Source organism: Lynx canadensis, chromosome D1 (assembly GCF_007474595.2).
Source record: "Lynx canadensis isolate LIC74 chromosome D1, mLynCan4.pri.v2, whole genome shotgun sequence".
NCBI classification, from domain to species: domain Eukaryota; kingdom Metazoa; phylum Chordata; class Mammalia; order Carnivora; family Felidae; genus Lynx; species Lynx canadensis.
Window position 1 is genome coordinate 800,322 of NC_044312.2, and position 15,365 is coordinate 815,686.

At 45.9% G+C, this 15,365-nt stretch overlaps 1 protein-coding gene across 3 annotated transcripts in view; it reads left to right on the forward strand.

The window, feature by feature from the left end:
* The window catches only part of YAP1 (Yes1 associated transcriptional regulator), a 114,146-nt gene that overhangs the window by 86,879 nt on the left and 11,902 nt on the right, over positions 1–15,365 (forward strand). Inside the window, exons 5-6 of one of the 3 annotated variants that reach the window (XM_030331841.1) lie at positions 4,895–5,070; positions 7,221–7,268. In XM_030331841.1, coding sequence (XP_030187701.1) covers positions 4,895–5,070; positions 7,221–7,268 — 224 coding nt within the window. Of the gene's footprint in view, positions 1–4,894; positions 5,083–7,220; positions 7,269–15,365 lie in introns of all 3 variants that reach the window. The other 2 variants (XM_030331842.1, XM_030331843.1) reach the window with 2 other exon arrangements.

The window sequence follows — 15,365 nt, forward strand, 5'->3', positions numbered from 1 at the left end:
GTTTAAATTATGTAATTGCTTGGAACCAAAAACATATTTTCCCCAATAGCTGTTTGTTCTAAGTTGCACTTTATGAGGTGTTCACTGCATGTGATAGGTTCTCAGATCATCCCCTCAACTCCTCCACGCTGAAATAGCAAATGTATAGAACATTTCTGAGGGGAAATATATCGAGTACTGAGTATTGTGCTGGAATGCCAGGAGTGTGTTTCACTAAAGGAGAAGGATGTCTCAGGGTTAAGACTCCACTACCCATTTTTTCCGTTTAGATCTTACTGGAAAGATAAATATTCGTATCTCTGAATTGTAGTGTACTGACAAACCCCGGGAGTGGCCTGGTAAAGTGGGAGAAGGCAGAGGGCAGCATAATTATCTGTAGGACTAGGAATCTTAAAGTTTAGGAAGAAGTGCCCCAGGGAAGGAACAAGGTAGCATTTATGGAGCACCTCTTGTCCCCAGGGCCAGAGTGTGTGCTCTGCATAGATTAATCTCCACAGTGTCTCCGAAGGGGACATACAGTATCCCCGGACACAGTTGAAGAAGCTGAGGATTAGAGGAATGACTGAGTTGTGGGGTTGGTTTGACTACAAAGGCAATGTGTTTGGTATTGTGACAATACCTGTTGGTGACAAGTAGATGTAAGCAGTTGTATTAAGTGAGATTGTTGATTCCAGACTTAAACGTGTTTGGAAGCATAACGGTGTCCTGAATAGCCTATGATTTAAATGGAAATCACAATACAGATTGTGGCAGATCTTAGCACTTAAAATTTCGGGCTTATTTTTTTGTATCCATTCCCCTACAAAATGCTAAACTACAACCGTGATTATGAAACTTTAAGCCATTTCTTCTTTCTAAAGACAGATCATAAATAAATATGATTTTTGTTGGGCAGTATAAGACAACTAATCCGGCTTTGAACAGCATGGAGCGGCAGGTCCTGTTTTGACGTCCCGTCTCTGCTCTGCCAGACAAAATACTAAAAAGAGATCACCAGAAGGACATGACTAGGGTCATAAATTGCGGAAAATAATCTCTGTGGGTCAGAAGGTAAAACCCACATAATACAGTGAGCAAGGGCAGGCAGGTTAAGGGGCCTCGGGGCCTGAGGATGTCAGGAGCTCAGAGGGTTACGGACAAGGGAGACAGGACAGCTGTGGGCCTGGCCTAGTCCAAGAGCGAGGACTCACCACGCATCCAGTACAAATCTCAGCAATCCGTACACAGACCCTGTTCTTTTAACTACGGTGCAGTTAAATTAGATTCCTGTGGGGCGCCTAGGCTCACTGGGTTTAGCGTCCACTAGGTTTAGCGTCCGACTTCAGCTCAGGTCATGATCTCGGGGCTTGTGAGTTCAAGCCCCGCCTCAGGATCTGTGCTGACAGCTCAGAGCCTGGAGCCTGCGTCAGATTCTGTGTCTCCCTCGCTGTCTTCCCCTACCCCCCTTCTCAAAAATAAATGAACGTGTTAAAAAAAAAAAAAATAGTCCCGATAAAAAAAGTCAGCTTCGAAAAATGTATATGCTTTGCCCTACCAGCCATTAACACATATCATTAATGTTGGGATTAAAATTGTGGCATCTGGGATAAGATTAATGAATAGAAAGTTCAGAAGCAACGTAATGTGGCAATTTAGTCTGATAAAGACGTCTTTGGGGGAAGGATATACTTTATGTGGGTGGTGTTGGGCAAATAGGCATGAAAATATAAAATCAGATTTATTCACTCCATATTCCAGGATAAATTCCAAGTGGAGTGGATTGAATTGCCAAATAAATACATTAAAAAAAAGTGAATAGCTTTTGAATTAAAAAGTTGATGAATTGCTTTGTCATCAGGGAGTGGGGAAGACATAGCCCAAATTTCAAAAAGACTGATAAATTTGCTTAAAAAATACAATTATATGGAAAAAGCAAACTAAAAAGAGAGATGGTAAACTGAGGGAGATTATTTGTAACATATATGTGACCACAGCTGTCTCCCCCTCGTATGTAAAGATTATCTAAAATAGAGAACGTAAAGAAAGACTAGCAAGTCTCTTGGAAAAGGTACAGACACAATTGGCATGAAAAATGCACATGGCCCTTTAAAATAGGGAAATGGATCGAACTTTTGAAATAAAACGTAGCAAAGTAAAATGACATTGTCCAACCATTTCTCACTTTTCAGATTGGCAGAAGTCCAAAAGTTTGGCAAGGATTTCATGGGGAAAAAGGACTGTCCTACATCACTGGTAGGGATACAGCCAGGTACAACCCTGGTGTGGGAGGGAAGAAGCAGGGAGACTTGGCAAAAGTACTCATTTTTAACATGAAGTCAGCCACCTCTCCCAACTAGGGCTGCACCCCAGGATACAGTAACAAAGAGACAAAATAATGTGTGTATGAGCTTATTCTAGGATAGTGAAAACTTAACAGGAAATTGGTTGAACGGGATACTAATAAGCTATTTTAAAAAGAAAGTGAGAGAACACCCCTATATCCTGCTTTGGAGTGGTCCCAAGGATATGTTGTTGGTGAGGAAATAACAAAAAAGGCAAAGTGGAGACCAGTAGAAAAGTAGCCTTAGCGTACATGCTGCCCTGTGTCTAAGAAGTGTGCGTGTGGTTGCGTCGATTTTGCAAACACTGGTGACTGTTGGCTGTGAGCTGGTCAGGGTGGGGGAAGTAAGGCAGGTTTCTCCAGTTCGAGAGCACAGTGTCACAAGTGAATCTGTAAATTGGGTCAGTGGCCATGTGACAGGGAGAGGGACTCTTAGGTTAACTAACCCACAGTGATGTGACCGTATGTACCTAATGAATGTTTTGAGTCAACGGTGACAAATTAGAAACTTGTAATAATCATTTTGTTGGGTATAAGTTTAACAGTCTGGGGAGGGCAGTACCTATTGATGTTGTTAGAACCAGGTTTTTCAGCATAAGAGAAAATGCTTGTAAGATCAAAGAATCCAAGTAAACACCTCGAATGGTAGGTACCGAGATTACGTCTGGATGCAAGGCTATGATGTTTGCTTCAGAATAATCGGGGAGACGGCAGGATAGGAGGGACTCCATGTGCATGGGTTAGGATGCTGCCTGATGAGCACGTGAAGATCTGTCATCTGTGTTTTTTCTACTTGTCCCTCTGTGGAAATTATTTGGAAACTTTGAAACCTGTTTGGAAGCATTACAGTGTAGCAAATAGCTCATGAGTCAGATGGAAATCTCAGTAGAAACTACAAGTACTGGGAATGGAACAGTCATGAATTACGCTATTTGAAGATGTAGGACACTCAGGAAAAGCACGACTTAAGGGTACATTTATTGACTTAAATCCTCCAAGAAAAGATTTAAACTAAACGACTTCAAGTCAAGAAGTTAGAAAAAGAACTGGAGAAAGCCTGGAGAGAAAAGGCGGGAGCCTCATCACCTACTGCACACTGCCCACCCAGTAGGCCGGACTGAACGAGGCCGTGGTGCATGAGTTTGGCCTGTAACGGTCTTTCCTGTGATGTCCTCAGCTCCATATCAACACACGTGGTGCCACAGCACAGGTGGCCAGTCTTCGGTGGAATTTGCTCGAGTTATACATTGTCTGTCTTCACTACTCACATTTCTGCCTCAGTGAATACTCAACTCGAGTTTTTGTTAGCACCGACCTTGTTCTAGATGCTGCAGAGCCCCGAGGATACATAGGCCATTCCTGTGCTGGCGCCTGGAGGGACGAGGGTCTTAGCGCATCGTGGATGCCGCGAAATGCCGGGCAGTTCGCTCAGATCTCCCAGAGTTGGCACTTACCAGGCGGCCTCTGTGGCACAGCCGAGGATGTGTGAGAAATTGTCATGAGGAGTTGGGTACCTGCCTGGGGCAGCAGTGGGTCGCAGGAGCTGTCCGCGTACGTTAGGTCGGATTTTGGTGGTGAGGGTCACAAGAGAGGTTGGTGTGTAATGTTCCTTTCTTCGAATGCCCTTGTGTCAGGATTGTGTTGGCCTCGTGAATGCTGTGTGAAGTGTGTCTTGTTTGCTGTTGTCTGGAGAAGGTGGTGTGAGATTGGTATTCTCATTCAACATTTGTGAAGTTGTTTGGGCCTGAGGTTTTGTTGGTCAGTGTGTATTAACGATTTAGTAGAAGCAGGGACCCAAAATCTCACCTTGAACAGTTCTACACGTGTCTGAAAAGGTGATGTGTCCTTCCCATTTTCACATAATAAAACTTCCCTCCGCGGGAAATCCAGTAGAATAAGGATCCACCCGTTTCTGATTGTCACACGGTTACAGGTTCAACTAGGAACCGGCTCCTGAGTCTCCCTGGGCTGTGTGAGGGGACACAGCGGTGTTGCTGGAGATGAGCCTCTGCTGTCCAGATCTCGTGGGCTTGTTCGATCACGAGCGAGCCTCCCGTCGTGGAAATCTGCTTGTGTGTTAAGGGTTGATCATTTTAATGGGCTTTGCTGCTCTGAATGCTGAGTGTCATTTTGTGGGACTTGCATCTTTATATTTGTCATAAACCCTGTGCTCACGTCATTCACACTGCAGAAGTCACCACAGACGTCCCTGCCGCTCAGTCCTTTGTCAGCCTCCCAGCTCTAGAGGCAGCGGACAAGACAGGTCCCCAGCCTGCGCTCGATCCTCTCTGGATGTGCGTGTAACGCGTCCTGTGCTTCCTGTGACATGCTTTGCTTTTACGTGGCATGTCTTCTGCCCCTGTCGCTGCAGGTGAGAGCGTCTTCTTGTTTCGGGCTCTCACCTGGCTGGCATCTCGTAACGGCAGCAGGGGTGACAGCGAGAACAGTAAATTAACCTAACCGTCATCCTGTCGGTGGCTTTCCTGCTACACTGACTGTGCCCAGATGCTTTTGAAAACCTGTCCTTTGCATTTACGATTAGATTTTTAGGACCGATGTTTTGTTTCATTTTAGCCGTGAACCAGAGGGTCGGGCAGAGCGCCCCGGCGAAGCAGCCCCCGCCCCTGGCCCCGCAGAGCCCACCGGGGGGCGTCCTTGGCAGCGGCGGCTCCAACCAGCAGATGCGGCTGCAGCAGCTGCAGATGGAGAAGGAGAGGCTGCGTCTGAAGCAGCAGGAGCTGCTCCGGCAGGTGAGGCCCCAGGTTAGAGGCCAGCCTTCGCTTTTCGGGCTTCGCTTGCCGCGCGTGGGTCGGGGGGCTCGGCGCTCTGTCACGGCTGGGGTGACGCAGACGACGCGCCGGCTCCGTTCTCGTCCTGCTTCCCCGACCCGGCCCCCACCGCGGGTGGGCGCCTGTCGCCCCTGGGCTGCGGAGCCGTAGACGGCGCGGCTCGGACCGTTTTGCCCTCGGGACCCTGGCGCGTCCCTCGGAAGACCCCTTTTCCCGGAGACGGAAGCCCGTCAGGGGTGATAGGTCACTAAGGCATTTCTCAGAGGACACGTGGGATTCGGCGTGGCTGAATCCAGGGTGTTTGACTTAAAACGTAATACACGTTGCCCCCAGTTGAGAAGGTCCCTGCGCTGGCAGGCCCGGGTGCGGCCTACCGCTGGATGGCTGGGAACCTGTCAGGACCTGTCCCCGGAGTTTCCCTTCAGAAAGTGCCGCTGGTCTTCGTGTTCCACCAGGGCAGACGGTCCGTCCCCTCAGGATGCGCTGGGCCCCGCCTTGTTCCGGAAGGCGAGCTGAGGCCACAGGGTTCAGACACCGGGGATGCGGTCTTAGAGTCACTTACTGTTGAAGTTTTACGTCAACTGTTGTGACAGTCCACACGACAGGGAGTGCGATTCTGAAAGTGCGGGAGGCGAGGGTCCGCGAAGACGAAGCCTCCTCCTCCTCCTCCTCCGTGTCCTGAGTTCTCTTCTCGGGCGTCAGTCACCACCAGTTTCTCATCCTGTGTTTCCAGACACATCCTCTGTGTTCACAGACGTGAAACACGTGCATCCGCTACTTGTCTCGCAGTTGCAGTGTGCCACGTGTGGAAGTGACCGCATCGACCCGGGTGCGGGCGCTTCTGAGGGCCGTGCGCTCACAGTGTTCCTGGAAACCGTGATTTGAGAAACTGGAGCCCTGGGGAAGGAACCTAAGCCGGGGAAGTCCCAGACAGGCTCAGCTTGAGGCCGTGCTGCCCGCGACCTGTCGTGTAACTCGAGCGTGCTTGGCGCCCACAGCGGGTCCTGATGGCAAGGGCTGTGCCAGGGCTGGTGTCAGGGAGCCGTCGTGACGGACGGAGTGCTTACCTGCCCTCGAGAGGGTGCAGAAAGGAAGCCGACGCAGTTCACTGTGTCTCTTTCCAACAAATTACTGGAAAGGGAAAATAATTTTCCTTTAAATTAAACTTTATCCTCGGAACAAGGGAATACCATCAAGGATGTAATTATGTCTCTGTTAGAAGAAAGAACGCAGCGTTTCACTCCATCACTGATCGGTCCTAGGTGGTCTAAGGAAGGACAAGGCTCAGTTTCACACACGGGGTGAAAACCATCAAAACTGAGAAATCTCACTAAGAACAATTAGTTAATTGCCAGTGTCAAAGTCTTAACCATTTTAAAGTGTCCTGAGTTTTTTAAAGTCTAGAAATGGGCCGTCCATCATTATGTTGCATTCCGTAGATCAGCCTGGGCTTTTTGTTTGTCTGTTGTATTGTCTTGTTTTTTTTTTGTGATGGGCGATGCTGCTGTTTATAAAACTCTTCCTCCCAAAGAGTTTTTCCAAGTCTCTCTCTCACTCTTCCTGTGGGTGATGGGCCCTGGCCAACATAGCTTAGCTTCCTTTATGGGTAATTTCTTTGTTTCTACTTTACTACTGACTGTGTTGTTGTCTTTTCTTAATGTGGAAGTGACAGATCTCCTCTATTCTTATACTAATAGTCTGTTTGTTAGGATTTTTTGGTTTTGTTTTTTGGCAATCAGTATAAATTCATTATGTCTTAAGTCTTTTGGCTTCCTGTGAATTTGTTAGTTTCTCTTATCACTGAAACATTAAATTATATTTTTTTTCCTGCTTCTGATTCTCAGAAGCAAACAGTCTACCTGACCCATTCGCATTTTAGTTGGGTCCTGACACCTCAAGCCTTGCTGTCCTGTCCTTGCTGTTGAGTCCTCGGGGAGGTTTTGGTTTCTTGTGACTCCGTCGGCTCCTGTCTTCCTCGGTCTGCTGCTTCCTGGGCTGGCTTGGGAATCCTGTGCTGTGGTCATGTGTCTGGATGAAATTTGTAAGTCAGCCTACACAGCCAAACCATGCGGCTCAAAGTAATTTTTATCCATCTTATTTTTTACTCTTAGGCAATGCGGAATATCAATCCCAGCTCAGCAAATTCTCCAAAATGTCAGGTAGGCTCTTACTGATGTTTTAGCATTGAAAAAAAGAAAAAAAAGATATTAAATTAGGAAAGTGAGATCCTTGTGCTCAAGGGGCCTGTCCACACTGAACGTTAGCTCAGGTATAACTTTTGAGCCATCTTTCTCCCAGAATAACTTAGGTTCATCTTGCCGCTCCCGGAAAGTCTGTGCTGCCTGCTTCCTGCTCACTCCTCCCAGGAAGCTGCTAGTTCTCATTTTGATTCCATGGAACTATTGTTTCATTCCACATTTGAAGCGTATTACGTCTCAGTTGCACATCCCATCAGCCTTCAGGTGTGCCTGATTTTCATTCGCATAGCTTAAAATAGTATTTATGATGATTTAGGATTTATAGGAATTAATCGTTAGAACAGCAACAGGGTGACACAGACTATTTCCCTGGTTAGGCCACTGGAAGAAATCTCAAGAGTCATAATGGTGCTCTGAGCAGAAACAGTTTTTGCAGGGCGTTTCTTAGGAAGAAGATCACGATTCTCAGAAGAGAGGAGGGTCTGCTGGGGTAGTGTTTTGGGTTTCTTTGTGGACGTTATCCACATTCCTCCCTGATGAACCCCAGAGAGCACTGGTTGAGAAGGCATCTTACGGGGACGGCAGGACTGTGGCCCTGTGTCCCTTTGACTGCAAGCACTTGTTTGGTTCATGGGAAGATAGACCTCTGTGCTCAGGGTTCACAAGATTGGAAGGACTGAAGCCTAGGGGACGCGGCTTGTGTCTCAGGTGGGCAGAAGCAACCAGCAGGCGCCGTGTGGCCGCTGCGTCAGCATTAGCGGCGGAAGCGGGCTTTGGCAGGGCCCCTCTTGGTTTGGATATTGTCACCTTGACCGTGGGATACCACCCTCCCAGAGACTAGGTAGCTATGTGAGAGGGAAAGCGGTTCCTTATCCCACAAATGTGTTCTTGAATCAGGAGATTGTGTGAGGCGGGTAAGTCAGGACATTTGCTTCGACAGCGGAGCGCGATCCTGCCCCGAGAGCCGCTGCTCGCGCGTGCGCCTGGAGGCCACGGTTGTGGACCTTTAAAAGGAGAAGATCCGTGCCCTTGCTTTTTCTCCGGAGTGTTTATGAAAGAAGGCCAGCTGATGCCTGAGATTTATTTAAGCCAGAACAAGAAACCTGGAAGAGGTGTTTTAAAATCAACCTCGGATATGCTGGAGGATGAAATAGGATTTGTTACAGGAGTTTTGGTCACTGTGTTTCCCTGACAGTTGTGGAAATGTCAATAAATGTTAGGAAATTTGGCACGGGGTTAAATTTGAAATAGCTCAGAACACACAGAACATGGTAGTGTTTGTGTCAAGCAGGCGTGTGTGTTCTTGCGTGTTTTCTAGATGACCTGATAGAGCCAAGGAACAAGCTCACAAAGAGGAGCCTTGTCTTAAGTGCGGATGGCTTCCTGCAGGGTTTCCAGGATGATCAAGAAAGCCAGGAAGACCTTTCCAGTCTGGAGGAACCGGACCTGTAAAGAATAGTGGAGGAAAGGCGATGGGTTATTCAGTAGTTCAGTGCCAGTCACTGTTCAAAGTTTTCTTTTACTTTTCTAATAGAAATTAAGTGCAGATGAGTTCCCAAGCAACAGGAAGTCAGTGTCATTATTTTATAATTTTACATACGATCATATACTACGTTCAGACGCTGTGGGATGTGGGAAGATACCAAACTTCACAGTGTTGCTGTCTTTCATTTTTTCCAAATAGGATTAACTAAACAGATCTGGACAGCAGGGTTCTCTGGTCGTGTAAACTGATGACAGTATGCGTGAGGTTAATGCAGAATTCTGAAAAAGTAAGATAACTTTAAAAGGATTGGTAGATCTTAGTTAAAGATGGGAAATAACCACCTTAATTTATTAGGATTTGATTGCAGAATTTTGGAAAAAGTTGTCTTCAGAGCACTTAAAAATTTTTATTTCATTTGGATTATTCACTGTTTTTATGTTGGAAAAGCTATTTGTGTCCTCAGAAAACACTTTTTGCAACTACAAACGTCACGTCCGCTCCTGAGGCTGAGCCTGTAATGCTCACTTTTCTGGCCGCGTCTCTTCCTCGTCCATCAGTTGGAGACCTTCCGAGAGGGTCGGTGCCGTGTGCGCTGTCTGTGGTTTTCAGTTCCATTTCTGTTTCGGGGTCTTTTGAAAGACATATTTTGAGAAAGATTGTGCCCCGAGTGTGGACGCTTTTGCCTTCTCCTGTGGACTCCCGCCCCGCTGGCTGCGTGCACTCTTGCGTCCGGTGGCCCTGATCCCGCTCGTGAGCCATCCCCCTTCCCTCTTGCCCAGTGAGACTGTCCGGTTCCTCTTCGAGGCCTGGACGTCAAAACCCGTTCTACGTGGCCTTCTCAGAGTCCTCGAGACCATTCAGGAAAGAGAAACAAGACAGCTGTGCGTAGGTATCTTAGCTTTATTTCTGAGCAGATAGCTGCTTCAGTCTTCATAGAAATGATAGCTGTAAGTAGTTTGCCGCTAATGACTTGGCGTACTTGCCATTTCTTGCGGGTAGTGCTAGATGCACCCGAGGGTGAGACCCACGGTGTCTGTGTGGAGGACGTGACGCCACACTGGTCGCCTGCAGTGGTGAAGAGGGTTGGATGTCCCTAGTTTTAGCCACATGGAGCAACGTAATACCACTGCTCAGGGTCACGTGAAACCAATGGCCGTCTTTTTTTTCCTAGAGTTTAAGAACGGTAAAGAATTTGGCTTTTTGTTTCTCCAAGTTGTCTTTCTTGTTAAAGCTGTTTCAGAGTTGACTTTGCCCAAGATTATCTCTCCTCTTTTTGAAGTCCTAGTACTGAATAAACCATAAATTCATTTAGGTGTTTCCTCATCAATTTTTAGATTGTATTTTTAATAAGCATGTTGAAAATTCTGATATACTTCACACCCGCGTATTCTAACATGTTATCTCATTTGTGTTACTCATTAAGGTCTCTATAATTTTTTTTAATTTTTTTTTAACGTTTATTTATTGTTGAGAGAGAGAAAGAGACAGAGTGCGAGCAGGGGAGGGTCGGAAGGAGCGGTAGACACAGAATCTGAAACAAGCTCCAGGCTCTGAGCTGTCAGCACAAGGCCCAACTCAGGGCTCAAACCCGTGACCCGTGAGATCATGACCTGAGCTGAAGTTGGATGCTTCTTCAGTGACTGAGCCACCCAGGCGCCCTGAGGTTTCTGTTATTTGAAGAATGTTAAAATAATGTGTGTTACTTGAATTGACACTATAATTAACAAATTACTGAAGACCTAATTCTGGAGATCTTTCAGAAAAAGTGTTGAATCTCAGGAGAATGCTGGGAACACCAGACTACAAATCTCTTTTGGACAACCCCTTTCAGATTTTGTTATCATACTGTAGTTCTCAAAACTGCCCCAGATCCATGTGTACAGTTTTTTAGTAAAAAATGTTCTGCAGCTAAAGATAATTTGGTGAATGGCACACATACTAAAACACCAAAAGCATTCTAATCATTGACTGAATGTTTTCGTCACTTAAAATGTAAGGAAATATTCTGTGTTTATAGCTGGGTTGGGAAGCGGGGTCTGGCAAGGTCTCTGGAACAGTGGAAGAAATGGCCTTTTTTTACCCTCTGTTTTTAAAATTATGGACATAACCTGCTATCACTAAGACAAACTGTTATAAGATGTATATTTTTAGAGTTACTCTCCATTTCTAAGTTTGGATTTCTGGTTCACTAAACTAACCTTCCTTAAGTTGATTACCCTGAAAAAACACGCCTTCAATCACGCACCATGTATTACCCTAAAGTGGATGCACTGTTAACACAGCTCAGTGCTTGCTTGCTTAAAGACAGACTTGATTTAAAAAAGTAATTGAAGTTGACGTTATATTTTATAGAATTTTCTCTAAGTGGAATCATAACTTTTCACCCGTGATTATTTTGAGATCCACTCATGTTGTGTCCGTACTTTTTTTTTTTAAGTGTACGTATTTATTTTGAGAGGGAGTGAGTGGGGAAGGGGCAGAGAGAGAGGGAGGGAGAGAATCCCAAACAGGTTCCGCGATGTCAGCGAAGAGCCTTACACAGGACTCCCTCCCATAAACTGTGAGGTCATGACCTGAGCCAAAAACCAAGAGTCGGATGCTTAACTGACTGAGCCACCCGGGCACCTCTCTCTTCTTTCTTTTTATTGCTAACTAGTATTCCATGGTAGGGCTATCCTATGATTTTTTCTCTTTTCACTTTTTGACAGACATTTGGGTTGTTCCAAATTTCGACTTTGTGTAGACATGTGCTTTCATTTTTCTTGGATACCCTAAGAATTCAGTAACCCAGAAATGTTCTAAATGTTTCCAGACTGATGACTGCTTCTGCTGCCTTTCTCCTTATTTTTCTAAATGATGTGAAGCAAAGTACTCATTTTTTATGGGGGAAAAATATTTTAACTACCAGATATATATTATCTTAAAGTGTCTTTTTCACCCTGTGGGGAAGGATACTGCTATTTAAGCGACTGGAGGGAAACGTAAAAAGGGCCAGTGGCTTCTGGCGAGACCCCAAGTCCATAAAAGTCCACGACGTAACGAGGGCCAACTTGAGTTTGCCCTCACAAAGCCACCCCGGAAAGTTCCCTTTGGACCAAGCTGGGACCATCCGTGTTACTCACAGTGCAGATAGCTGTGACTCCCAATGTGTCTGTGCCACATTAGCTAAGATTTAGAAGCTCGCTGGGAAAAGCTGCCACATTTTTTTATTATTACAGAAGAAAAAGAGCTAAAAATACTTGCTTCATTTAGAAAAAGTCAAATGCTCTAAAAGAACTTTTTGACCTTTGAAATACAGAAGCATGATTAAATTTTGGCCAAATTTCCTATAACTTGTTTCTCTGTTTTTGAAAGTCTGTCAAACTATTTATTCTAACTACCTTTGGGAAAAAGAGAAGCTTAACAAACTTGTATTTTTAGCTTAGTATTCTAATTTTAGGCATTTGTTCACAGTAGAAGACTCCTTAGAGATAGACATAACTTTCAACATGAAGTGTCTCAACTGAAATCAGTTTTTCTAGATGATCCAGTTATGTCCCCAAACTTGTTTTGAAACGTCTATGCCAGATTCACTGTCCATATTTGTCCAGAGTGAGTTCTGCTAAAACTACTTTATTGCACTAGAGTAGGCTTATTCTATACAGGTTCGTATCGATGCATGCAGGCGTAGTTTTAAATGCCGTATAATGGACAAAAGGTTTCTATGGAATATATTTTGTGACTAAAACATTCAGCTTATGTAGCTTTTTTCATACCTATCCAGTTATAATTATTTTTCTCTAAAGTCACTTGCAAAAGGTCTATATGGCTCTGAAACACAGTTCAGTATTGTACCGCTAAAATTCTTGATTTTACATAAGTTGGTTCACTTTCACATTTCCATTTCTTGGCCAAGGGTACAAGCAGTTGTAAGCGTGCTTTCAGTGAAAAGCCGGGATTTATCAGTCCCTGCTGACTCCACAGGTCCTTTCCTCCAGAATCTGACGAGGCAGAGCATGGAGTCAAGCACTTCCCCAAATTTCCGTGTCACCTCTGAGGTCTGCCTTCACAGGACTCTCTGTGTGGGTGTGTGGTGCGTGCACGTGTGTTTGCGCGGGAGGCACATAGGTGGTTCTCTTTGCGCTCAGTTGAGCTCCAGTCATAAGTTAAGGGGGAAATAAGTTGGTCTGTTACCCTGCGTAAATGCGTAAATGCGTTTGGTTTCCTTCCCCTGTTTTTGACAGTTTGTTTCAAATATCACCAAAATTTTTCCATCTTCCTTATTGAACCCAGTGGAATAAATTATATTAACAGCAGATGGAAATACAAACATTGAGAATTAATGACTTGGGGAGGGGGCTACCAAGTTGACTTTACTTAAAGCAGTTTTGTCTTCAGCAAATACTAGGCTGTGTTAAGAATATCCATTTTTGGGTAATATGTGTATAAGTACTTATACGTCATTTATCCTCAGGAAAACTGTTCAGAAATTACGTAGGGCATTTAATCAACTCTGTTCTTTTTGCTATGTCTGGAAGTTTCAAAACTGGGCTGAATATTCCTACCTTGCTTTGGTTTCTGTGATCTGTGTGTATATGTGTCACTGGCCTTAGCACGTTATGTTTGTTTTCATGCCGCTGGCAGTGCTGACGCCCCCACCCCACCCACACCAGTGCGGTAAAAATGGCATTTTCTCCTGAGCCTCTCGGACTCACTTCACATGAACCCGACACGGCCCCTGTCACGGCCCCCGCACAGATTGGATGAGAAGCGCGGCTCCGTGGGCCCTTGTAGCCCTCAGGCGGCTTCAGGCACATCTCCAGATGAACTTCTTTGCGAGCGTTGGCGGCGGGTCTGTGGCGGCCGCTGACAACGGCAGTTCAGCTGTCAGAGACCGCGGCCGACGAGATTCGGCAAAGTGGTAAAATCCAGAGTAGCAAAAACATGGAGAATCTGCGCCTGACCGTTAGCTTTAGCTTCATAAAACGATGTCGAAAAAGTGGGAACTTCATAAACAAAAGCAAAATAAAAATTGGTTAACATAAAAATCATAGCCAATTTATTGGTTATTTCAGTAACGAGTCGGAGTAGTGTCAGGTCCTGTGTTTGCTCTGCAGAAACTGGTGCCTGCCTTCTTTGATAGGAAGTAGAAAGCAAATGAGGCTCTCTCTACGATATTTGCGAGGTACTGCCGTGTTCTGACAGATCTCCGGCTCCCTCCCTCACAGAACTCTAAGCATCAGCTTCATCCAGAGCTTACAATACTCGTCGTTTTCAAATTTCTTCCTATTTACATCCTCATGTTTTAATGGCAGCATAAATTCTTCAGAGCCTCAGAAGTTAAGGTATTATGCTCCCAAACCGTCCATTTGTTCATTCATTTAGTGTGCCCTCAAGGAACAGAGGAAAAAGAAAGAAAGGAAGGAGGGAGGGAGGGAGGGAGGAAGGAAGGAAGGAAGGAAGGAAGGAACTACACTATTGTGTGATAAGTGTTAAGATCATGTTATACCTGTGCTCAAACTGTTACAGATGTAACCTCTCTCTGTCCAGTCTCTCCGGAAATGGAGATGGGATCATGGCAGAGAGCTCCCCTCCCCAGGGAAGGGAACAGAGTCTTAGATAACAGAGAAGAGAGCAAAGCGCTCTAGTTGAAAGGCGGTGTGGACAGCAGGGCCGTGCTACAGACCCTCGCAGTTCTGAAGTTCTGGTCACTCAGCGGGAGGGGTTGGCGAGGGTGGAGAGCATGGACAGGGGACAGATGCAGCGAGTCCCCAGAGGCTGCTGGGAGAGTGGCTTGGCCTTCGGCAGGGACAGGGGAGACTCGGGGACGAGTTAGGAAGAGGAGTGCGACTGGGGAGAGCTTTGCGAGAGGAGGAGGCAGAAAGCCGGACGGCCTGTGCGTTCCTACTGACGTGGGACAGACGTTTGGACGACCTTGACTGCGTCGGGCTTGAGAGCGTGTGCCGGGTGTGGGACAGTGACGGTGGGGACGTGAGAAAACAGAACATCACAGAGTGGGACTGTGGCCATTCAAGGCCAGAGACCATCGGTTTAGACTAGTCTGGACAGCTGTGTGTTTCTCTGGCATTTCTTAGCAATCCTGTTGTAGAAATGGAGGAAGCATGTGTGTGGTACTGACTCGTGGTGGCAGTTTGCTGTGAGGTGGCCTCTTGTGTATTTCAGATGATCAGCTCAGAGCTCAGGCTTGTATCCCTGTGTCATTACTCACGGTGGCCAAGACCTGAGAGCTGTCGAAGTGTCCATTTAGCTGCCCACCACTTACCAACCTGAGTGTCCTTTGACAGTTGAATGGATGAAGGGGTGTGTGTGTGTGTAAATCCTGCCATTTGTGACAACACGGATGGGCCTGCAAAGTGTTACGCTAAGTGAGAGAGGTCAGAGAGACAAATACCGCATGGTCTCCCTTACGAAGTGGAATCTAAAAACCAAAACAAAAGCCAAGTTTGTAGATAAAGAGAACACATTGGGGGTTGGGGGATGGGGACCAAAAGGTGCAAACTTCCAGGTATAAAATAGGTCACAGTGACCACAGTTAATAATTAACGGGATAATAATCGCATATTTAAAAGTTG